Here is a 24,606-nt window from a genome sequence, read left to right as displayed (position 1 = left end):
AATCAAGTTATAGAAACATCTCAAGGATGATCAATGGAAACAGGATGCACATGAGCTCAATTTTGAGTCTCATAGCAAAGGGTCTGAATACTTATGTAATTAAGGTATTTATGTTTATTTTTAATACAGTTACAAAAATGCGATAAAACCTGTTTTCGCTTTGTCATTATGGGGAATATTGTGTAGATTGACGAGGGATTTTTATTTATTTAATCCATTTTAAAATAAGGCTGTAATGTAATAATATGGAAAAAGTCAAGGGGTCTGAATACTTTCCGAAAGCATTGTATTTACTACTGTGATGTGGTTCCAATTTAAAGGAGAGATGGGATGATTGTTATCCTTGTTGTAGGTCTATGCTACCTCATGAGTATGAAACATCACAGTAAAGGTGAGGAATTTATCATGCAATGATCATGTAAATTAAATAAAAAATAGCCTAGAAAATGCTTACTTCTAATTATTTTAAAATGCAAAGATAATATATTTAGTTTTTCTCTCATCACTATTGGCAGATGCCAGCAGCATACCACTCTGCCAGGAGCATACGACCTATTCCATTACTGACTTGCCACTGACTCTAAGCAGGGTTGGTCCTTGTCATCCCTAAATGGGAGACCAGATGCTGCTGGAAGTGGTGTTGGAGGGCCAGTAGGCCAGTAGCAGGCTCTTTCTTTCCTCTGATCTAAAAAAAAAATGCCTCAGGGCAGTGATTGGGGACATTACCCTCTGTATGGTACGTCTATTGGATGGGACGTTAAACAGGTGTCCTGACTCTGTTAACTAAAGATCCCATGGCGTTTATCATAAGAGTATGGGTTTTAACCCCGTGTCCTGGCTAAATTCCCAATCTGGCCATCATATCATCATAGGCAACCAATCATCCCCAGCTTCCAATTGGCTCATTAATCCCCCCTCCTCTCCCCTGTAACTATTCCCCGGTCGTTGCTGTAAATGGGAAGTGTTCTCAGTCAATTTACCTAGTAAAATTGGGGATAAAAAAAGATTGCATCTTGTTATTAATATGTTTATTCTTATGAATAAGCTTGCCTGTCATACCACCCATGTGCACAAATGAATAATCTACTTGCCTGCTTGCAATGCAATACTTCAACCACTAGAAGTTGTGCGTACACATGGTCTAAAGTTTACGGGAAGGTGAGTACATTTTCACGTCAAGTTCAGTTTTTGTAAATGCCCACTTTTGCGTGAAAACTGTCACATGCATGTTTTGGGGTCTATTTTTGTACTTATACACGATTTATTAATGAGGCCCCTTCTGCCAGGAGAATAATACTTCTACTTGTCCTGACATGGTTTTGAAACCTGTTCGGAAGTCTTGCTCCCATAAATGTGCTGTGTCAAAGGCATACCTGGCTCCACAAGGGGGTAAAAGAGTGCTTAACCCCCTAACTTGAAACCTTTGCCCCCTCAATTTCAGTTTTATGTCCCAATATAAAAAAAAGTAAGAAATTGAGTGACAGGTTGGCGCAAAATCTATCTCCGCTGCGCTGTGTCAGCACAATGGACAGAGCGCGCCAAGGTATGTGAAGGGGGGCTTTGAAAAGCCACTGGGGCTGTTAGGTATGAATCCTTTGGTCTTCCATAAAAAGCGGGGGGGAAACGGTTCTCTGTGGTAGGCGAAGTGAGTAACAACATAGGCCTCTGCATGTAAATTTGATTTTGGGCTGTAATATTTGTTTTTGGGCGGGGTCAATTTTACAATTAGAGCTGCTTCACTCAACTCTGCCTCACACCACTACAGAGCTAGCGTCTTAGCTAGCAGTAAAAAGCGTTAGTGTTATTAGCCTTAGCCTATTTAGCTAGCAGGAACCAGCTATTCTGCCACTGCCATGATGGATATCAGAAATTGGTCTTGCGAAAGTACCCAAACAAAGCCAAAGAAGAGCATTGAGTAGCAGCAGGATCAAACCACTGAGGCTGTCACAAAGCCCAGCAGCAATGATGCTACTGAGCTCTAGCTAGCTCCGCGTGCAGAGCCTTCACCCTCTTCCACAAGTGCTGCCAGAATAATGGCTGCACAGCGTTTGTGGACATTATTGAGTTACTTGTTTCAAACCAGCAACCACTGAGGTGGACATTGGACATGATAGAGTCGGTGGGGGAGGGGGGCAGTGGACTTTTCCTGTCTGACGGAATACACTTTCCGAAAAGACAAGGAACTTGCCAAGGGGTTTAGCACCATACCCCACAGTGCCACATACATGTCACACGATGTTCAAAATGAAATCATAGGGCTCATTGGTGATATTGTCACTGAGGAAGCTACATGCGAAAACTAATTTTCCACTTTGACAAACGTGTTCAGTCAGCACAGAAGAAGCATACTACACCGGAGGATAGCTCAACTAATCCAACTGGCATTTGAGGGGGTTCTTACAAGAAGATTTTGGGGAGATTGGAATGATCGATTCCTCAGGAAGTTCCACAGAGCATCAAGGAGGCTTCAACTGTTCTGAAGGTTAAGAAACAATTTAGATGGTTGTTTTTCATAAAGAATCTTGCTTTAGTGTATAGGGTGCTGTCAAAAGCATGTTCACTTTTATATTTGTGGTACAGCGTGATATAAGCAGAATTCAATATGATTCCAATGCAAGAACCCAAATGATGCCCCTGGGTATAGTAGCTACAGTACATATCAGTAAGTTTCATCATAGAAATCGATACATTCTATTATTCTTGGTAGCCTATTGGTTTTCGTGGTTGTAAATGGAACCGTACATATTGGAAATGTGTTTAAGGTAGGTTGGCATTGCTTAATTGATTACGTGGGTCGAATTTGATTCCCAGAAGTATATTGCGCCATATCACGACTATTTATTTGGCAAGACAGCTGTGCATGGCTGCATTGCACTGTTGTAGGCTTTAGGCTATTTGGATCTCCATTCATGGCCTGGCTCCCCCTCCACTCAACATTTTTGTTAAACAGAAAACCCAGACATATGGCAGCAGATCCACAAGGTCTGCCATGAGAGGTGACTGTATAGTTCCCCTAAGGAAAAGCACCTTTAGTAAATCTGCATTCTCTGTGAGAGCTTCCCATGTCTGGAATACACTGCCATCAGACACACATAACTGCACCACATATCACACTTTCACAAAATGCTTGAAGACATGGCTAAAGGTCAATCAGATTTGTGAACATGGTCCCTAGCTGTGTGTTGCCACTCTCCATGTTGTCTGTTGTCTGTAGCTTGTGAGGTGTGGAAACACTTTGTTGCTTTTATGAATTTTGTCTTGCTGCTTTTTGTTCTATGTTGCTCTGTCTGTATGCTACGTCTTAATTGTCCTATGTTGCTCTGCCTGTATGCTATGTCTTGCTTGTCCTATGTTGCTATGTCTTGCTTGTTCTATGTTGCTATTGTCTATATTGTAATTGTTTTTAATAACCTGCCCAGGGACTGCGGTTGAAAATTAGCCGGCTGGCTAAAACCGGCACTTTTACTGAAACGTTGATTAATGTGCACTGTCCCTGTAAAAATAAAAATAAACTCAAACCTTTTGTTTAATGTGTTTGTTGACTGTTAATGTAACTAGCCTAGATTGTCATGCCTTTGTTGATCTGATATTTAGTTTACTCGGCCTACTACTGTACTTGGTACCGCTGTTTTGTTCTCATTCATTCATTTGGTATTCTAAGCCTTAAAGCAAGGCCGTTTTGGTAATGAATTTAGGCTACAAGATATAGTAGATAGGCTGTTTGCAGTAGGGTAATTCACCTATGTGAATTCAGCCTTACACACAGCTGCCTTGCCAAAATAATGCAAACTAAATGCTGTAAGTAGTAGCCTAGTTATTCATGTATGGAAACAAAAATACTGAATAGCATTTTGGTGTAGGGTGCTGTCTATTGTGCTGATACAGCGCAGCGGTGATAGGCTACATATTTCGCACCAACCTGACTGTCACTTCAAAAGCACTCAATGATCTCAGTCTCTGCATTTTAACTTTGTTTATTGTGATATAGCTTGATATAAGCCGAATTCAATATAATTCCAATGCAAGAACCTCTCAAAATTGTGCCCCTTTGCCGATTTCAACTCTCCCCTCGCTTTATCCTGCCGCACCCTTAGTCACTTTATCCTGCCGCACCCTTAGTCACTTTATTCTGCCGCACCCTTAGTCACTTTATCCTGCCGCACCCTTAGTCACTTTATCCTGCCGCACCCTTAGTCACTTTATTCTGCCGCACCCTTAGTCACTTTATCCTGCCGCACCCTTAGTCACTTTATCCTGCCGCACCCTTAGTCACTTTATCCTGCCGCACCCTTAGCCACTTTATCCTGCCGCACCCTTTTAGTCACTTTATCCTGCCGCCCCCTTAGTCACTTTATCCTGCCGCACCCTTAGTCACTTTATCCTGCCGCACCCTTAGTCACTTTATCCTGCCGCACCCTTAGTCACTTTATCCTGCCGCACCCTTAGTCACTTTATCCTGCCGCACCCTTAGTCACTTTATCCTGCCGCACCCTTAGTCACTTTATCCTGCCGCACCCTTAGTCACTTTATCCTGCCGCACCCTTAGTCACTTTATCCTGCCGCACCCTTAGCCACTTTATCCTGCCGCACCCTTTTAGTCACTTTATCCTGCCGCCCCCTTAGTCACTTTATCCTGCCGCCCCCTTAGTCACTTTATCCTGCCGCCCCCAGTCACTTTATCCTGCCGCCCCCTTAGTCACTTTATTCTGGCGCCGGGTCTGGTCAAAGGACCCTTTGATAGTAAATAAAATTGATTTCATAGCTTTCATTGGAAAGGTTATCAACATGACTCGGATTGTGAAAATCAGAAATGCCATGTTGAAGATTATTGTGGATATGGCAACAGAGCTTTTAGTGGCAACATATGTTAACAGAATGTAGCAGCAAGCTAGCAGCATAACACCCTGCATCCTACTGCTGGCTTGCTTCTGAAGCTGGTTGGTCCTGGTCAGTCCCTGGATGGGAGACCAGATGCTGCTGGAAGTGGTGTTGTAAGGCCAGTAGGAGGCACCCTTTCCTCTGGTCTAAAACAAATATCCCAATGCCCCAGTGTAGAGACTGGGGACATTGCCTTGTGTAGGGTGCCGTCTTTAGGATGGGATGTTAAGCGGATGTCCTGACTCTCTGGTCACTAAAGATCCCATGGCACTTATTGTAAGAGTAGGGTGCTAACCCTGGTGTCCTGGCCAAATTTCCCAATCTGTCCTTCATACTATCATGGCCACCTAATCATCCCCAGTTTACAATTGGCTAATTCCTCCTCTCTCCTGTAACTATTCCCCAGGTCATTGCTGTAAATAAGAATGTGTTCTCAGTCAACTTACCTGGTTAAATAAAAATGTTACTGGCCACTTGATTTTTAAAGTGATGAGTAATCCTAAGGATGGATTGTCTCAACATTACAGAGCAAAAGTTTGAAAAGGTTTGATGTGTTTTGGGGACGGGAGGGTTTGTTAGAAGTTAATATGGGTTTTTGTAGTATAGAATTATACAAACCATGATCAATCGCACACTCCAGCACAGTAGGTGGCGGCAGGCATGCACCTTAAACGTGTGTGCGGACGGCCATTATACCATAGAAGAAGAAACAATGAAGCCAAAGATTTTTTTTCCAAACGAATTGAACGCACCCCAATCGGTGGGGCGAAACAGAAACTGTCAGCTGAAGAATAGAGGATGCGTGTTGGTAAGTTTGTAGGCTGTACAATGCAAGGCTTTCCATATTTGAGCATACTGTACACAAACTTTTCTCGTAAACATAGGTCGCACGTTTATTGCAAGTGTTCGTTTGAAGTCACTTGTTTAATTGTCGTTCGTCCGTCACAATTTTTTGCCAGTCTTGGGCGGCCAAATTCAATGTCGTAGAAAAAAAACGTTATGTACACTAGGACACTTCAACTGGTGACTATCCTGGAGATAAAAAATGTAATAACACTGTTTGCGTAAATCTGACATGTATTGACGGGACAAACAATATTAGCTGACGTTTCGGTATGAATCGCCTCAATCAGAGCCTCTGATTAAATGTGTTTCTTCCTTCAATAAATCGATCAGATTTACGCCGCAACCGATTGCTCCTCGTTTTTATTCTCCCGGAAAATCTTCAATAGAAGTGTTCTGGGGTTAATTCATTTTGGGGGGATTTTAAAGTCCATCGGTCAAGTACCAGCTGATTCCCTTTTTGTTTCAACTGGGCAGGGCTGAAGCTGGGGTAGGTTATACTTTTTTCCGAAGTTCTATGTCGTGTTTGAAAGTGCTATTTTTTTAACTATATGGATTTACATGTGGTTACCATCGGGAAAGATGATATCGCGGCTACCAGTGTCCCAGTTTAGAATTTATATATTGGGAAGAGTAGATTTGGTCAGTTTAGAGTGGAGTTGTTTATTTGTCGGAGTGTGGTGACGTCATCAAGCAGCTGGTTAGGTTCTGAGCGCTGGGGAGTCTTGAGTAATTAGACGAAAGGTGACTTGTTTTTTAAATTGTTTTTATCTTTATTTAACTAGGCAAGTTAGTTAAGAACAAATGCTAATTTACAATGATGGCCTACACCGACCAAACGTTAAGCCGGACGACGGGCCAATTGTGCGCACTATGGGACTCCCAATCACGACCGGTTGTGATAGAGCCTGGAATCGAACCAGGGTCTGTAGTGACTCCTTTAGCAGTGATATGCAGTGCTAAAGGAGTCACTAGGATCAGTACTCTGGGAATCTGGTAGTTTGAGCGGGTGAAGGATGCACCGACAATGGCTGTTCTGTTCTCCATACACCTGTCAGATGTCCGTAAATGTTGGTCGTGTATATTGTTGTATGGCGAAGAGGAAATTAACAACACGCACCATGCGGACTGCGGTGATAGAATACAGATTGGTGGAACTGTGGAGAGAACCCAATGCCTTTTCAATGGGCGAGTTCGTTTTACATGGCCCGGTGCCCCGGTTTAGTGGGTTTGTTGTTTTAGACCGTTTCAAGTGCAAAACGAACTGTACCAATATTACATCTGCTTCCCTACCATGACAAAAAAACAAAAGGTAATACAATTATCATTATTATTGCATATTGCGTCAATATTCTGGGCCTCCGTCTCTTTAAAACAAATATTTCTGCACAGAAAGTGCACACTAATAAAGCAGCTCACTGTTTGTGTTTCGGATTTTTTTCCTACGACAACGGAGAAACGCAGGGTATGATCAACTAGGGAATCGTCGTAAATGTGAGCACCCACGTCCTGGGGTTGAGGATGGACGGAAATATTTGGGAGCACGTCCGTAAGTCGTGTAGTGTTTTAACGATGCATACTTCCTATGACGGCTAACATACGTTTCCCAAAACACCACAAAGAGAGAACGTTCGCTATGCATTAGTAACTTGGGCTAGGATCAGTACGACAGGACTCGCGGGTCAAAGGATGCACCGATGATGGCTGTTCCGTTCTCCAGAAACCTGTCTGATGCACTAGTGTTCAACTGCAATTCCGGGGTTCCTGTATGAACCCTCCCTCCCCCTCTAGCACAATATCTTCATGCTTGTGTGACACTTTTTTACATTTTAAATCCATGTTTTGTATCGAGTGACAAATACCTTTTGCATGTGTGTCAATCTTTGTTTTGGTCGCACTGTGTGACGCGCGTCAACTACGTCTACACGTGGCCGCGTCGCATAGAAACGACGATGCTAACGACGATGCTAGATGCGGGGCAGCAAGGGTGCGTTCGTAAATTTACTCTGGCCATCTACACCGATTTCAGAAGACACTCATCTGAGTGTGCCAGAGCGAAGAATAACTGACGAATTTACGAACGCTCAACACCCGTTGAATATGGCCGGTTTCGGCAAAAACGCGTAATTAAATTGTTGACAGCAGCACAGTGACAGTCACCAGCGCTCTGGATAACATGAACAGCCTAACCAGCTCTGCTAGTATGTCTGGAAGTAGCTAGCCATCGTTAGCCAGTTAGCGTGGATGTTTGACTGCCGTTGTGAGGTCAGAACGCTCGTATAAACCCTTCTCCCCGATTAGAGAGACCCCAGAGCGCACCTCTGGCAATCCAGATTCAATTTACGAACACACCCTAAAATGGCTAGGAACCTCCTCGTGACGTACAAAACATGAATTTAATTAAAAAATATATATTTTCTGTTTTTTTGTAGAACCCCCTGCAACTGGATACTGACATTTATACGGCACCCTTTCCCCGAATCGAGAACGAAGACGTTGTCGCAAGAGCAGGTTAGTTGAAGAATCAATTTCAACGTTTTGTATAAGCTAACGTTAACCTGTAATGGAAACATGGTTATTACATATCTGGCGTACAAGCATATAGCCTACATAACTTGTCAGTCATTAATGCTGGAACAAGGTTGGTTTGATTTGTTGATTCTTTGTAGCCTAGTCTTCTATTGACTAGGCCTATAAATTTAAGGCTTTAGAACAATATTTATTGTACATTTGGATAAATGTTGTCAACAGCCTATTTTTATTTATTTAAAAAAAAATTGCTAAGTCAAGTTTGTAAGAGGAGTCCTGTGCTAGTTGCATCTTTTAATCTTTGACCTTTGGCACACACAACCAAACCAGTCATTTTAAAGAGGTTAGTCAGATGTAATGATTTTTATATCTCCTTATTTAAACTTTCAAAGCTCAGATATAGTGTGATTATTCAGAAATAAAATAATGTTTTTGGTCTAGGTTTGATTTATATTTCTGTATGTGTGCGCTCTAGTGTCTCAGGTATGGATTGGATAGCTGTGTTCACATCCTTGGAGGCAGTGTGTAAGGAAAACATCACTGCTCTGTCTGGGCCTCCTGACTTGCCATATGGTGACGTGTCCAGGCGCTTGGTGACATGCATGAGAAAGATTCAGGACCATGGTCGTGCCCTGGAACCTGTGGTTTCTGGCATCACTGCAGTCTACCACCACTATGACTTTGACTCTGATACCCCTGGGAATGGGTATCGCACACTGGTCAAGGTAGGGTAGAATTATCACTCTGTGATTGCCTCTCATTCTTTTGCCACAGAGGGGAAAATAGGAGGGAGCAGGGCCGGTCCTGGACGTTCTGCCGCCGTAGGCGAGACCATAATCTGCCGCCCATATGCTACAAATTTTAGCACAGCTGGTTTGTAGGCCATATAGTCAGTACAATGTCAATAACATAGTCTAATATTTTCAATCTGATTACATTGATAAAATCACCAATACCCTAGAGGTTCTGCCGCCCTAGGTGAGACAAAAATGATTACATCTTAGACATCCTATAGAATCTAAGCATGGCACTTTCAAAAGTTACCTTTCCACAGTTTTCTGCGTCAGTAGAGCCTATAAGCTTCAACTGCTGGCTACTCGTCCGTTATATAACCCAACAACATAAGTGCTTCCCTAAAAGCTGCTTGGGTTTAACCAAACATCTTGTCTTTTCAGAAAGAGAAAAGACAGAATAGCAAAGTATATTTTTTTGATCTCCTCGAATATTATAGGCTGCAGTTTAGCTTCAGACTGTCATGGAGAGGAATCAATATATCACCACATGGGTCAGAGTCACTTCTTTCACAGACATTTCAGAGCTTGTTTCTACCATAAGGCATCAGTTAAGCATTGTTCTGGAACTCTTGATATAATCTGGATACATTTTATGTATTTATTTCAAAATGTAAAGCAAACCAATAGATACCCTTTGTTAAAGAAAAGGGCAAAAGGATACGTGATACCCTCACTCAATTCGAGCCCTGGTTTTAGTCAAACACACCAAGCCCTTCCCAGGCACGGAGGTATTTAGATAATTGTGTCTGTCAAACAGGTAGGCTTACCACTTATTTTTTTGAAAGATTAAGAAATAATCTCCAATTATATATGTTTATGCCCATAGAAAATGTTGGTGCACGCGTGCACATATAGAAGGTCCCTTTCCAGGCAGAAGGGAATTATACTTGAACCCCTTCATCGGAGAGTTACAATGTTGCTATCACTATGCAACCTACTACCTATAGGAGGAAAATAAGTTACATTTTTTTATCCAATTGGTAGTTAGTCTTGTCTCATCGCTGCAACTTCCGTATGGACTCGGGAGAGGCGAAGGTCGAAAGCCATGCGTCCTCCGAAACACACCCCAACCAAGCCGCACTGCTTCTTAACACGATGCCCACTGAACCCGGAAGCCAGGCACACAAATGTGTCGGAGGAAACACAGTACACCTGGCAACCGTGTAAGCGTGCACTGCGCCCAGCCCGCCACAGGAGTCGCTAGTGTGCGATGGGACAAGGACATCCCTGCCGGCCAAACCCTCACCTAACCCAGACGATGCTGTGTGCGCCGCCCCATGGGTCTCCCGGTCACGGCCAGCTGCGACAGAGCCTGAACTCGAACCCAGAATCTCTAGTGGCACAGCTAGCACTGTGATGCAGTGCCTTAGACCACTGTGCCACTCAGGTGGCCGGAAAACACGTTTCTTATTAATAATATCCCACCTGTTATCACACATGGCACGACCACATAATTGTTACAATTACAATAAAAAGAACACTTATGTAACATATTTAACATATTTTTATATTCCTGTAGAACTGTAAAACAGAGATCATTTGAGCTTTAGAAACAACTGCTTTCATAAATGCATGACGGGCCTCGTTTCACTGGAGCAGTGTAAAATAAGCTTCATGTCAATGACCTAGCCTTAATGAATTTTTTTTTATTTACATATTGAATTTATTTCATCTCCACCTAGTGACCTCTTTCCTCTGCTGTGGCGCTGCATTACAGTCAGCAACGTTTTCTCTTGGTAGCGGTCCATGGTCCTGAAATCAAATCATCTGATTTTGATTGGACCCCAGCCTGATCTCCAGCTCCTTCCACCTCTGGAAACTATCTAGGTGATCATGCGACTTCTCATGCGAGCTGAGGAGGTGGCACAGATTCTTCCAGTCCCTGATTCCATCCCTGACCAGCACAGATTTGCACACGTGAAAAAAGTTTGCAGCAAAAACAGAGAAGGCTGCATCATTTTTGTTGGAATAGACAAGCCTTGGTCTCTCCACTCTCTCCCCATTCGCCATCCTCCTATTGTAGTGGGCCACTGAACACTTTTGTTGCCCCTCATCTCTTTGGAAATTCCCCTCCTTATCCTGATGTGGCCCAGCCTGCACTAGCATCCCGTAAAGATCCATTCATATATTTTGGCCACTCACCGGGATCTTTTTTGTTGTTGTATGGGAGGATTTAACAGCACCACCACTGTCATCCGGGATGGGGAGCGACGAGTCTGGGTCAATAATAGTAGGATCTTCGCCGGCATTGTTTGGAGGTGTGGCTAGGCCTGGTGCGACCACCTGTACTTGTCCAGCCAGAGAGCTGCCATAACCGGGGGCTTGTCGTTCTCGCCGAATAAATGGCCTGTCCTCGTAGGCTTGTCATTCTCCCCAAAGGCTGATGGACATTGCTGCACGCGGATAAATTTCACCAGCAAATTTCTTTGGTTTAGAGATTATGCCTCTTTTTTTTTTTCTTTTTTTTTTTTAATATTCGATTCCTGATTAGTTTTTGTCTCTTTGACATGGCAGAAAATTGTTTCTACTGCCTTAATCACTAATCGTCTTCGTCACATAAAAATGAAAAAATAACTGGCAGATTCAATGTTTCGCAATTGGATAATCTCATATAAACACACACATCACCATAGCTACCAAGGATAGTGGGAGTGAACTTCGGGAGAGGTGGGAATGGGGTGCCGCGGGTAGTGAAGCAGCCGATCAGGGGCGCCCAAATTTAAGAATCTTGCCTTATGGGAGGGCCGGCCCTGGGAGGGAGTGATGGAGCTCCTTCGATTATTAAAACAAATTTATATTTTACATCTTTGTATTCATATTTCAGAGCAAACAAAATATAATCTAATTTCACAGGTGTTGCAGTCTTGCCTTCTGCACATCATCCACAACGGCCGCTACATTGCCTCTAACTGCCACAGGGCCTTCTTCAGGGCCAACCACAATGCCTCAGAGATGGAAGCCTATGGCAGTGTCCTGTGTCAGCTACGGGCCCTCCTCTACATTGCCCAGGGAATGCTCCACGACAACAGTCCCGGGCAGCTGTACGGAGAGCAGGACGGAGAGCTGGGCAGGTGGTTGGTGAGGGAGTATGCCTCCATGCACAAGGCCTGCTTCTACGGCCGCTGCCTGGGCTTTCAGGTCAGTCACCACCAGGGGGAGATGCTATAGAGCAGTGGTTCTCAACCGGGGGTACTAGAGATATATTCCCTCTGTAAATTGTATATCCTCACTGTAAATCAGCTTTTCTCCACAGTTTTATGTTTATATTGTATATACTGTATGTTGACTTACTGTCTGTATTCTGTATGTACGTTGTTTATTGCTGGCAGCAACTATTCGCTAAGTCAAATTCCAGGTATGTGTAAATGTACTTGGTGAATGAATAGATTCTGAAATATTTTTTCCCCCTCTGCTTCCACAGTTCTCACCTTCCCTTCGTCCGATCCTGCAGTCATTAATCATAAGCATGGTCTCGTTTGGAGAGAGCTACGAAAAACAGCATTCCGGGTTAGGTCAGTCTCTGAGTTCTTTGGGCTGTATCAAGTTGTAAAACTATACATGTTAGTTGTCATAACAACTGACTGATTATCTACCTTGTAGGGCCTATTGCAAGATTTATGGTAATCCTTTGTCATTTTACAAAGTTAGTGCATAGTGTGCAGTGCTATACTGACTTCCCATTTGTTCTCCTCCATATCCCGTAGGCATGGCAGCATTCTCCCTCCTTACCTCTGGGAAGTATGTCATCGATCCAGAGCTGAGAGGAGAAGAATATGAGCGGATCACCCAGAACTTGGACATGAAGTTCTGGAAGTCCTTCTGGAACCTCACCGAATCAGAGCTTGTATCGGTGAGGGGAGGAGGTTCTTAACTAATTCTACTTTTCTTACTACCACTGACTTTGCTAATAGCAGCTGTACTGAGGAAAAGTTTAAACTATGACTGTGGTATGTGGTTGTCTTACCTAGATACCTTAAGATGAATGGACTTAACTGTAAGTCACTCTTGGTAAGATCATCTGCAGAATATTTGTACATTTAGCAGATCTTTACTTTGTCCCCATGGGGAAATTTTGTTGCAGTGTCATGTACATGTTTAAATACAGACCAAATTAACAATACAACTTTCATAACAGTTACATATCAATAAAAAGAGACTGGCGTGCTGGCCTTACTGGGTGGATAGAAACATTAGCCTGCTGGCCTTACTGGGTGGATAGAAACATTAGCCTGCTGGCCTTACTGGGTGGATAGAAACATTAGCCTGCTGGCCTTACTGGGTGGATAGAAACATTAGCCTGCTGGCCTTACTGGGTGGATAGAAACATTAGCCTGCTGGCCTTACTGGGTGGATAGAAACATTAGCCTGCTGGCCTTACTGGGTGGATAGAAACATTAGCCTGCTGGCCTTACTGGGTGGATAGAGACATTAGCCTGCTGGCCTTACTGGGTGGATAGAAACATTAGCCTGCTGGCCTTACTGGGTGGATAGAAACATTAGCCTGCTGGCCTTACTGGGTCGATAGAAACATTAGCCTGCTGGCCTTACTGGGTCGATAGAAACATTAGCACAAGCTATTTAGGAGGGATATCATACCTGGCACAAATAGGCTAGTTGTGTTTTTCCTGAGCCTATACCTGCAGACAGAGGGGAGTAGTTTGAAGTCCGGGTACAGGGGGTGGCTTGGGTCTAAAATGATTTTGTGAGCCTTGCGGAGGGCCCTGACCTTAAAGATCTCATCCAGGCCTGTCTGTTTGACTCCTTGCTTGTTGTGGTGATAATCCTTCTCAGCATATTTCTCTGGCTGAGTGACATTGCCAAACCAACAAACAATACAAAAAGTTAAAATACTCTCAATGAAAGATTTGTAAAACAGAGTCCGTATGTACAATTAACATTAAAAGATCCCAGCTTTTTGAGAAAGCAGTCTGTTGACTCTTTTTGTAGATCAGGTCTGTACATTTACTCCACTGAAGTTTATTGTCTAAGAGGACACCCAGATATATGTATTCCTCTACAATCTCTATATTCTGACCTCTGATAGGTGTTGTATGCTTCCTGAAGTCTTTGCGCATCTCGTTGGTCTCATTGGTATTGAGGACCAAGTGTGATTCATCACACCACTCTACAAAGGGGGAGCAGTGTTTCTCCTACTTACTCAGTCTCTCCTTGCTCACTCCATCTTCCTGTTTGTTTCCTTTTCTGACTGTTTGCAATGTCCTCCATCTTTTTTGTCCATCCATTCCACAGGGCTTTGCCAGTTTAACCTCTACCCTAGTGCAGGTGAACCTCACCCTGACCATACCCCCTGAACCGCTACTCCTCCCCCTGGTCTCAGACCCCCGTCTCTCTACCCCTGTGTCCCCGCCAGTGGCCCACTGGGGCCCTGGACCTGTCAACATGCGCCTCATCTCCTATGAGCTTCGAGAAGGACAGGTGAGAACTCAGCTTTTACCTTGTGCTTATTATCTGATGATTTTATCACAGGTCTACACTGTTTTATCAATCATATTACTGTAAAAAGGGTTCAGTTATGATGCATACATCTTACCCTCTTTCTTCAGGACAGTAAAGAGCTGCTAGCCTTCGCTCGTACAGAAGCTCCACCCATTTCCCTGTCTTTAGTACCGTTTGGTGCCCAGAAGCGACCTCCTTCCCCCTGGCTGTTGATCCACTTCCATGGAGGAGGCTTCGTGTCCCAGACCTCCAAATCCCATGAGGTACATAGGCCTGGGGTAGTGGTGTGTTGCCTGAAATGACTTATGCTAAACCCAAACCCTAGTTTCACAGTAATTAAGTGGAGCTTGGGGCTCAGCACATACCATGAATACTTTCATATTGTTGAACCTTGCTGTTTAATTTTCCTGTCACATCTCCATCTGTCCTCCATCTCCCAGAACTATCTGAAGAGCTGGTCCAAGGATCTGAATGTCCCCATCCTGTCTGTGGATTACTCCTTGGCACCTGAGGCCCCCTTTCCCAGAGCCCTGGAGGAGTGCTTCTATGCCTACTGTTGGGCCCTCAAGAACTGCCATCTTCTGGGTCAGTGTCATTACCACTGTGTTAGAGCTAAGAGCCAAAGGCAATGGTTTCTTAGCTCGACAGAGGACCCTTGGCTCAATCATATTGGTACATCTTATATTGCAGTATTACAACAAAACGTCTGTCGGACCCGCTGGTACTGATTGGTCTGTTCCTCTGCCCTAGGATCCACTGCTGAGCGTGTGTGTCTGGCTGGGGACAGTGCTGGGGGGAACCTCTGCATCACTGTGTCCATGAGGGCCATTGCCTGCGGTGTGCGCATCCCTGATGGAATTATGGCTGCATATCCTGCTACCCTGCTCACCATTGAAGCCTCGCCCTCCCGCCTTCTCACCAGCTTTGACCTACTGCTGCCCTTAGGGGTGCTCTCCAAGTGTATCAACGCCTACACAGGTGAGGAAGTGAAAGGCATGAGAGGGTATTAGTCCAAGGTTATGTAAAAGGTAGTTAAAGTCACACTCTATTCTTATTTTACTTTTTTTAAACATTTGTGATTTAGCAGATGCTCTTATCCACAGCGACTAGTTAAATATCTAGGTGGGACAACCACATATCACAGGCATAGAAAGTACATTTTTCCTCAGAGGTAGCTATCACTACCTTACTGTATTTATATGTGTGGTATTGTTTTTCAATAGGAAAAGTTAAGTTACTTTAATTCTCCTTTTTTCCAAATGACCTTGTCTTTCTCTTTTTCACCCCCTCCAGGTGTAGACTCTGAGACGGTTCAGCTTACAGAGGGGATCAGCACGTTGAGCGCTCTAGGTAGAGACACAGCCTCGCTGATCAGTGACCTCTCACACGGGGCGTCCAAATGGATCCAGTCCTTCATTCCCGCAGAGGTCCTAGGGTCATGGTCATCTTCTCACCAGAGGTCCTTGGACAAAAAGGCCCACCAGAGATCAGTGTTGCCATGTTCACCCGACTCCTCCTCAGGCCCCAGGGACTACCCAGAAGGCTTTGAGCCCCTGCGCTCCGAGCGCCTGTCTGTGATCCAGCCGCCTAGCTGTCTCACCGTCAAGAACCCGTTTGTGTCACCCCTGCTAGCCTCTGACGACCTACTGCGTGGACTACCACATGTACACATAGTGGTAAGAGAGGAGGGATGGGGAGGGGGCGAGTCAATGCATTTAAGACAGGGTTTTCCAAACTCAGTCCTCGAGACACAAGGGGTGCATGTTTTGGTTTTTGCTCTAGCACTACACAGCCAATTCAAATAATCAATGAATCATCAAGTTTTGATCATTTGAATCAGCTGTGAAGTGTTAGGGCGAAAACCAAAACGTGCACCCCTTGTGGTCCCGAGGACCGAGTTAGGGAAATGCTGATTTAGGAAGACGTGTTTGTAGGTTGAGAGGGATGGAAAAGATAAAGAAAGAAAAACCAAGACACATTTTACTGCAGCAGGCCTATTTTGTCCTTGTTCACTGGTCTCTATCTCACTCCACAATTGATGGTCTTTTCACTAATCTCTGAGTTTTCTGTAGTTTTTACTCCCCTGTCTGTCCCCACAGGCCTCTGCACTGGATGCTTTGCTGGATGACTCTGTGATGTTCGCCAGGAAACTGCAGAATATGGGCCAACCAGTGACCCTAAGGGTAGTAGAAGACCTCCCACATGGCTTCCTTAGCCTATCGGGATACGCAGAGGAGATAAAGGTGGCCTCCGACATCTGCGTAGAACGAATCAGGGAGGTCTTCCAGCAGACAACTCTGCCTTCCTGTACTCGCAAGTGACCAATGTTTGAAAGGAATAATAATGGGGCTGACCATCTGCCTAATAAAACCAAGGGGAAAACTAGTTGTTGTCCTAACGAAAGTGAAAGATAACACCCTTGCCTTTCTTGCACTTTTCTGACTAGCACTGACTGAATGCTGCTTTATTTAGGAAAACATTTTCTAATTATGAGTGATATTTGAAGTTACTGGTTAAAGAGCATCTGCTGAGGGTGATGTCAATGTTCACAGTTTAGTGTTTTTTAGTCCAGGAAAGGGTCATGTCATTTGTAATCAATTAAATGTCATTGCTTAAGGTTTGAGAACAATACTGACGCAAAAATGCAATTTCACACATTTTTATTGAGTTAAAAAAACACTTGAGTGTCAGAGGGCGAGAGAGACGTTGAGTGTCCTGGGAGGCTGTGCCTTTTAGCAAGGGGCTTTGTGTGGGCTTAACAACCGTGTCTCCCTGTGGCAGAAGAGACGCCACACTATACACCTTCACCTCAGGATTATGAGGTAAACCTTCCCATACCTGTGAGCCTCAGACAACAATAACACAATGCTGGGATGTCCTGTATACCCAACCGTATACCCTACCAAAAAAAGCCGATACCAATTAATCGGCAGATTTAAAAAATAAAATACAAATGTATACATATTGGTAATAATGACAATTACAACAATACTGAATGAACACTTTTATTTTAACTTAATATAATACATAAAATCAATTCAAATCAAAGTTTATTTGTCACGTGCGCCGAATACAACAGGTGTAGACCTTACAGTGAAATGCTTAAGCAATTTAGTGTCAAATAAATAATGAAACCTGTTCAATTTGGTTTAAATAATTCAAAAACAGTGTTGGAGAAGAAAGTAAAAGTGCAATATGTGCCATGTAAAAAAGCTAATGTTTAAGTTCCTTGCTCAGAACATGAGAACATATGAAAGTTGGTGGTTCCTTTTAACATGACTCTTCAATATTCCCAGGTAATAAGTTTTAGGTTGTAGTTATTATAGGAATTATGACGCGTCTACTATTTTCTCTATACCATTTGTATTTCATATACCTTTGACTATTAGATGTTCTTATAGGCACTTTAGTATTGCCAGCCTAATCTCGGGAGTTGATAGGCTTGAAGTCATAAACAGCGCTGTGCTTCAAGCATTGCTAAGAGCTACTGGCAAACGCAGTAGTGCTGTTTGAATGAATGCTTACGAACCTGCTGCTGCCTACCACCACTCAGTCAGACTGCTCTATCAAATCATAGACATAATAAAATAAACACAGAACTACGAGCCTTTGATCATTAATATGGTCAAATCCGGATAATTTCATTTCGAAAACAAAACGTTCATTTCAATGAAATATGGAACCGTTCTGTATTTTATCGAATGGGTGGTAACCCTAAGACTAAATATTGCTGTTACATTGCACAACCTTCAATGTTGTGTCATAATTGTGTAAATTCTGGCAAATTAATTACAGTCTTTGTTAGGAAGAAATGTCTTCACATAGTTCGCAACGACCCAGGCAGCCCAAACTGCTGCATGTACCCTAACTCTGCTTGCACTGAATGCAAGAGAAGTGACGCAATTTCCCTAGTTAATATTGCCTGCTAACATGCATCTATTTTAACTAAATATGCAGGTTTAAAAATTATTTTAAGTAAGGTATTGATGTTCATGGTTAGGTGCATTTGTGCAACAATTGTGCTTTTTTTCGCGAATGTGCTTTTGTTAAATCTTCCCCCGTTTGGCTAAGTTGAAGTAGGCTGTGATTCGATGGTAAATTTAACAGGCAACGCTTCGATTATATGCAACGCAGGACAAGCTAGTTAACCTACTAATATCATCAACCATGTGAAGTTATGTGAAGATTGTTTTTTATAAGATAAGTTTCATGCTAGCTAGTGTTGATGATAAGATTGGAGGAACTGGACTCGGCCATGAACCAGGACTCGGTGGAATAGAGTATAAAGTAAGGCTGTTTATTCAGTGAAAAGTATTGCTCCGGCGTGCACGGACTCGTTCAATTGACTCAGAGGGAGACAGCTGAAGCGCGCCCCGAAACATGGTGCGCATAGGATTGTGTACATAGAATGACGTAGGTAGAATCGGGGTTGCCAGTGCGGTTAGTATCTGCTGGGAACAGGGGGAGGGGAGGTTATGAAACAGAGCATTTATTAGTGCAAGCTATAATTGCATTGTTAGGCCACAGGCAGACAACAGTCAGTAAATGCTTTATTTCATGTGTTAATATGTTATTACACTAGCAACTTAGCTTGGCTCCTTGCAGCCACAAGGTCCTTTTGATGCTCCACTCGCGTAACAGGTGGTCAGCCTGCCACACAGTCTCCTCGTGGATTGCAATGTAATCAGCCATAATCGCATAAAAAAGGCTGATTACCGATTTGTTATGAATTTGAAATCGGCCATAATTAATCAGCCATGCCGATTAATCGGTCGACCGCTAATCTCTTGATCACAGATACCTAAAAAAAATAATAATGGGCCTCGTGATCTCTTTACGGTATTCTTGTTCATTCAAATTGCCATCGATAAAATGAAATTGTTTGTTGTCTGTAACTTATGCCTGCCCATACCATAACCCAATTGCTGCCATGGGGCACTCTGTTGTGAGGCCGGTTGGACGTACTGCCAAATTCTCTAAAATGATGGAGGTGGCTTATGGTAGAGAAATTAACAATAATTTCTGGCAACAGCTCTAGTGAGCATTCCTGCAGTCAACATGCCAATTGCACACTCAACTTGAGACATCTGTGGCATTGTGTTGTGAGTGGCCCTTTTGTCTTATTGTCCCCAGCACAAGGTGCACCTGTGTAATGATCATGCTGTTTAATTTGGTTCTGATATGCCACACATGTCAGGTGGATGGATTATCTTGGCAAAGGAGAAATGCTCACTAACAGGAATGTAAACTTATTTGTGCACAAAATGAGAGAATTAAGCTTTTTGTGGGTATAGAAACTTTTTGGGATCTTTTATTTCAGCTCATGAAACATGGGACCAACACTAAAACATCTTGTGTTTTTATATTTTTGTTCAGTGTAGTTGCTTATATCTTGTGTGCCCGATGATGCCCCTCATCCCTTATTCTGTACTGTGCTTGCAATATCAAGTGTGCCAAGTGTGATCTCAATAAAATGATTCATTGTCTAGTCTTTCTCAAACCCGCGCCGGTCCATGGAGGAATGCATGCTGGTCTCGAGTGTATTTGTATTGAATATGATTTAGTTGGCTTTTTTGTGGTCTGCGGCATATTTGACTCATATAAATACTTGCCTTGGGCCTACTTGCACAATGCACTGAACGAAGCACTTGCTGCACTAAAAAAAAATTGTGTTGGCATGACTGTAGCTACACCACACAAGCTAGCTCTGCTGCGCAGCCTGCATTCTTATAAAAAAAAATTGTACCTTCAACTAGGCAAGTCAGTTAAGAACAAATTCTTATTTACAATGACGGCCTACCCCGGCCAACGCTTTGCCAATTGTGCGCCGGCCTATGGGACTCCCAATCATGGCCGGATGTGATACAGCCTGGATTCAAACCAGGGACTGTAGTGCCTCTTACAATGAGATACAGTGCCTTAGAATGCTGCATCACTCGGGATCCCAAATAACAGCTGCCTGACAAAACCGGTCTGTGTGATGTGTCAAGATGCTATTGTAAAGAACTTGTAAGGCCACAGAAACCCTCACGTTGTTTGTTGACTAGCGTTAACACAGATTTCCCATTAAATAATCACATTTATTTTATTTGAATGAACATACAGTGCACACCAAAACTGACCAGCCGCACACCAAGCCTTCCCAAAAACTCTCCAACATGCCTTCCGCATCATAACATACAGCAACTCATTTGCTTAACATTGTGTGATAGGCTGAGAGACTTTCGAATGTATAAAACATTACATTACCCCCTCATGCTCGGAAACAACGCCAAAGGAAGGTTTGATCCGGTTGTAGTGTATCACGGCATGATAAGATCCATTACAATGTACTACTTCATACAGCACTTCTGACAGTTTATCTGACATTTTGAAAGGACCCTTCAATTTCTTTCTCAGTTTGAGTGACAACCCCTTTTCCCTCTGGTAGTCTCTAAGCCACACATTAATTGTCCTCATACCTCTGGGGTGTCACCTTTAGAATCCAAGTATTGCTTTTGTTTACCTGTGGCTTTTATGTGATTTCTCTTTACAGATTCCCTTACAGTGCTTAAATACCCTTTTACCTTTTGCACATACTGAGAAAAATACTGTTCCCCTTCATTTTGTGTTCCCATAACCACATCAACCAATAAAGTCATTTCAGCACCAAACAGCACCCTGTATAGTGTGAACCCCGTGGAAGATTGAAGACTACTCCTGTATGACATCACATATGGGAGTATCTCATCCCAATTTCTTTGATTGTCAGCATGTTGATCAGAGTTCTGTTCACGCTATCCATTAAACCATCTGATTGTGGTTCGTGTTTTATTCATTTGTAAAAGATTGCACATCTCTCTAAAAAGAGTAGATTCAAAATGTTGCCCCTGGTCGCTATGTGTAGAACGAGGAAGGCCTAGCTTCAACACAAATTCCTCTACCAGTTTCTTGGCCACTGTTACTGCTTCCTGATTGGGTATGGCATATGCCTCTGACCACGTAGTAAAGTAATCTGACACTACCATAATGTGTTTGTTACCTCGTTCCGTCTCTGTTACCAGACCCATTAAGTCTACAGCTATCCTCTCAAAAGGGCAGCCTGGGACAGAACTTGTCATGGTTGTTCTGGGGACTGGACCCTGTATGCAGTGCACACCACACAGTCCTTACACCACTGCTTAATGGTTCTCTGCCAGCCTGGTCAATAAAAGCTTGCTCTAATTTTACTGGTGAGTTTTTCAACTCCTAAATGGCCTCCTGTTCTATCATTGTGGATAAAGGTAAGTATCTCATGTACGAGCTCATTTGGTACAACCCCTCTCCAGATGGTGCCATCTGTCTCATAGTTTTGACTCTCAAGGCATAACACTCCATTCTTCACATGTAATGTCCCCCAGACTTGTTTGAAAGGCCTGAACTTTGGCTCCGATTGCAACTCCACAGGGAGCTCTGCTCTACCCTCTTTTTCTGCATTTATTAAACTGGGAGTCTATCCTGTGCTTCCAACAGGAAAGCTGCATTTTTGGGTACTGCCTGGCTTGTTTGAGCTCCAACTACAGGCTCAATAGTGACATCTTGAGGATTGTTTAAGATGGCTCTCAGATTGACAGTGGCCTCCTGTGAGACGGCTGTGTCCACACTCTGTTTGTGTGTGTTGGCGTGACACACCATCTGCATTACTGTGCAGTCTCCCTGGCCTGTGGACAATATCATAGTCAAACTGATCCAGGTTCCCTAACCATTTAGCAAACTGTCCCTCAGGTTGTTTGAAGTTACTCCGCCACCTCAGTGAGCTGTGATCAGTTCTCAGTAGAAAATTCCTCCCCAGCAAAAATTGTCTGAAATGTTTAAGAAACACTACCACAGCAAGAAGCTCCTTCTTGGTAGTTGAATTCTTCCTCTCTTGTTTTGACAGTGCCCGACTGGCATATGCTACTACTCTCTCTCTACCCTCATGTTTCTGGGAGAGGACTGCCCCTATGCCTGTGTCACATGCGTCGGTATCCATTATGAAATGTAGATTTGGGTCCGGGAAAGCCAGTATGGGGGATGTGATAAGCTTGGACTTTAATGAATTAAAGGCCAATTCACACGCTGTGTTCCACTCAAACATTTTCCCCTTATCTGTCAATCTGTACATGTCCTGCACATGCTTGTCAAACTCTGCTTGCAGATGAACAGGAACCCACCTCAATGCTTGTTTGATCGGCCTGTTGTCTCCTGTGTCAATCCTATGCTGGACTAGTTTTGTGCAGGCCAAGTCAAAATCACCAGTGCTAAAAACTCCCACATCCCTCCCCACTATTTCCTTTACAGCTCTCGGCTGCACCTCAGTTAGCTGGCTGCAATCTATATCCTGCATTAACTGTTCTACATCCCACTTTGCTGTGGTAGAAGAGTACGGTGGCTTGTTAGAATCCTGTAGGCTAGCAACGATAATGTCTTCACTACCCTTCTCCCAGATAGAGAAAACCCCCAGTTCAGTGCCCTCCCTCAGTAACTGTGATTCCGGAGTTACATTCATCACACTCACTGGCAGTTTCCCCTTCACTGAGCTGCACACGCTACATGCTACCAACATGTTAGCTGTATCAGTGACGTTAACTCAGGGCTCAGAAGACCCTCAGTTTACTGTTCCCTCAACTTTACCAGTTGTAAACATTTCACTTCTGGAGGGGATAGTCGTGTCATTCATCACCACCACTTTACTCACTCCCCCTGCCCCTCCCCTGAAAATCAACGGAATTTGCTTCCCCAAAAGGGAAGCAAATCAAGTACAGACCCATATTTTACCAGGAAGTCTGTCCCTATCAGTGCACACTGGTCTGATTCATTAGCGACCACAAAATCCCAGGTCAGATTCAAACTGTCCATGTTCATGACTGTGGACCAGCTCCCCTGGACTGTGAGAAACTGTCAATTTGCTACTTTAACCATGCTGGTTTTTTTCCATGAGCAATGTGCAACAACAGTGCCAGCAGGCCCTGCTATTGGTCGATGTAGGTCGTCCTCTGTTGTTCCCGGGGAACCTAGATCTCCCTCTCCCTTGGTCCGGTCTGTATCCTTCCGTAGCGTCAACCGTTGCTACTGTAGAAGATCCTGGAAATGCTCTGCTATTTTGGTATGTCTCCCTCTGATGTGGCTGCCAGATACTGCACCTCGGTCCGCAACTGTGCAACGCTCTCACACAATGACTCAAACATCTCTTTTGGAACTCTGAAATTGTCTCCAACTGGAAGCAGAGTAACCTTGCTTGTCCCTCACATGCCAAAATCAAATGTTATTGGTCACATACACATGGTTAGCAGATGTTTAGCGAAATGCTTATGCTTCTTGATCCGACAGTGCAGCATTATCTAACAGGTAATATCTAACAATTCCACAACAAAACCTAATACACACAATCTAGTAAAGGAATGGGATGACAAGTGATGAGCAGTGACAGAGCGGCTAAGATGCAATAGATAGTATAGGATAGTGAAAGATACACAGTATATACATATGAGATAAGTAATGTGAGATATGTAAGCATTCTTAAAGTGGCATTATTAAAGTGACTAGTGTTCCATTTATTAAAGTGGCCAATGATATCAAGTCTGTAGGTAGGCAGCCGCCTCTGCTAGTGATGGCCGTTTAACAATCTGATGGCCTTTGTTCAATTTGCATTGTGCAGTGTCTTTGCTTTCCAGCAATTCTAGCTGGCTTATCTGATCAAGCTCTGTAGCAATGCTAATTGCCTCTTCCCACGTTGTTGATACTGCCTTGTGCAGGTGCATACAAAGATCACTGCACCCAATGTGTATAATAAAATGATTGCAAATAACGTGTGCTTGCGCAGGTAGCCTAGTGGCTAGAGTGTTGGGCCAGTAACCAAAAGGTTGCTGGATCGAATCCCTGAGCTGACAAGGTGTAAATCGGTTGTTCTGAGCAAGGCAGTTAACCCACTGTTACCCGGGCACTAAATACGTGGATTTCGATTAAGGCAGCCCCCTGTACCTCTGATTCAGAGGGTTTGGGTTAAATGTGGAAGACACATTTCAGTTGAATGCATTCAGTTGTACAACTGACTAGATATCCCCTTTCTCTGGATAAGCCTTTGAAGCTTTGCTCATGCACGATTTCT

The 24,606-nt window shown here is 43.6% G+C and overlaps 1 protein-coding gene across 5 annotated transcripts; it reads left to right on the top strand.

The window, feature by feature from the left end:
* The first annotated feature begins 962 nt into the window (after window positions 1-962).
* Window positions 963-17,132, top strand: LOC112257644 (hormone-sensitive lipase). 5 transcript variants are annotated; one of them, XM_024431421.2, is made up of 12 exons: window positions 963-1,158; window positions 8,154-8,232; window positions 8,726-8,975; window positions 11,898-12,182; window positions 12,466-12,556; window positions 12,749-12,894; window positions 14,295-14,480; window positions 14,609-14,764; window positions 14,942-15,086; window positions 15,252-15,479; window positions 15,795-16,177; window positions 16,601-17,132. In XM_024431421.2, exons 3-12 carry the CDS (start codon window positions 8,736-8,738, stop codon window positions 16,820-16,822), a joined length of 2,082 nt encoding a protein of 693 aa, XP_024287189.1. In that variant the 5' UTR covers window positions 963-1,158; window positions 8,154-8,232; window positions 8,726-8,735; the 3' UTR covers window positions 16,823-17,132. The 5 variants fall into 5 exon arrangements, with proteins under 5 accessions (XP_024287189.1, XP_024287156.1, XP_024287172.1 ...); XM_024431388.2 differs by lacking the exon at window positions 963-1,158 and adding an exon at window positions 5,568-5,686; XM_024431404.2 differs by lacking the exon at window positions 963-1,158 and adding an exon at window positions 5,770-6,211.
* Window positions 17,133-24,606: the final 7,474 nt, after the last annotated feature.

This window comes from Oncorhynchus tshawytscha, linkage group LG01 (assembly GCF_018296145.1).
Source record: "Oncorhynchus tshawytscha isolate Ot180627B linkage group LG01, Otsh_v2.0, whole genome shotgun sequence".
In the NCBI taxonomy this organism is placed as follows: domain Eukaryota; kingdom Metazoa; phylum Chordata; class Actinopteri; order Salmoniformes; family Salmonidae; genus Oncorhynchus; species Oncorhynchus tshawytscha.
The sequence above is the reverse complement of the archived record's forward strand: the minus strand, read 5'-3'. Positions and strand labels throughout refer to the sequence as shown.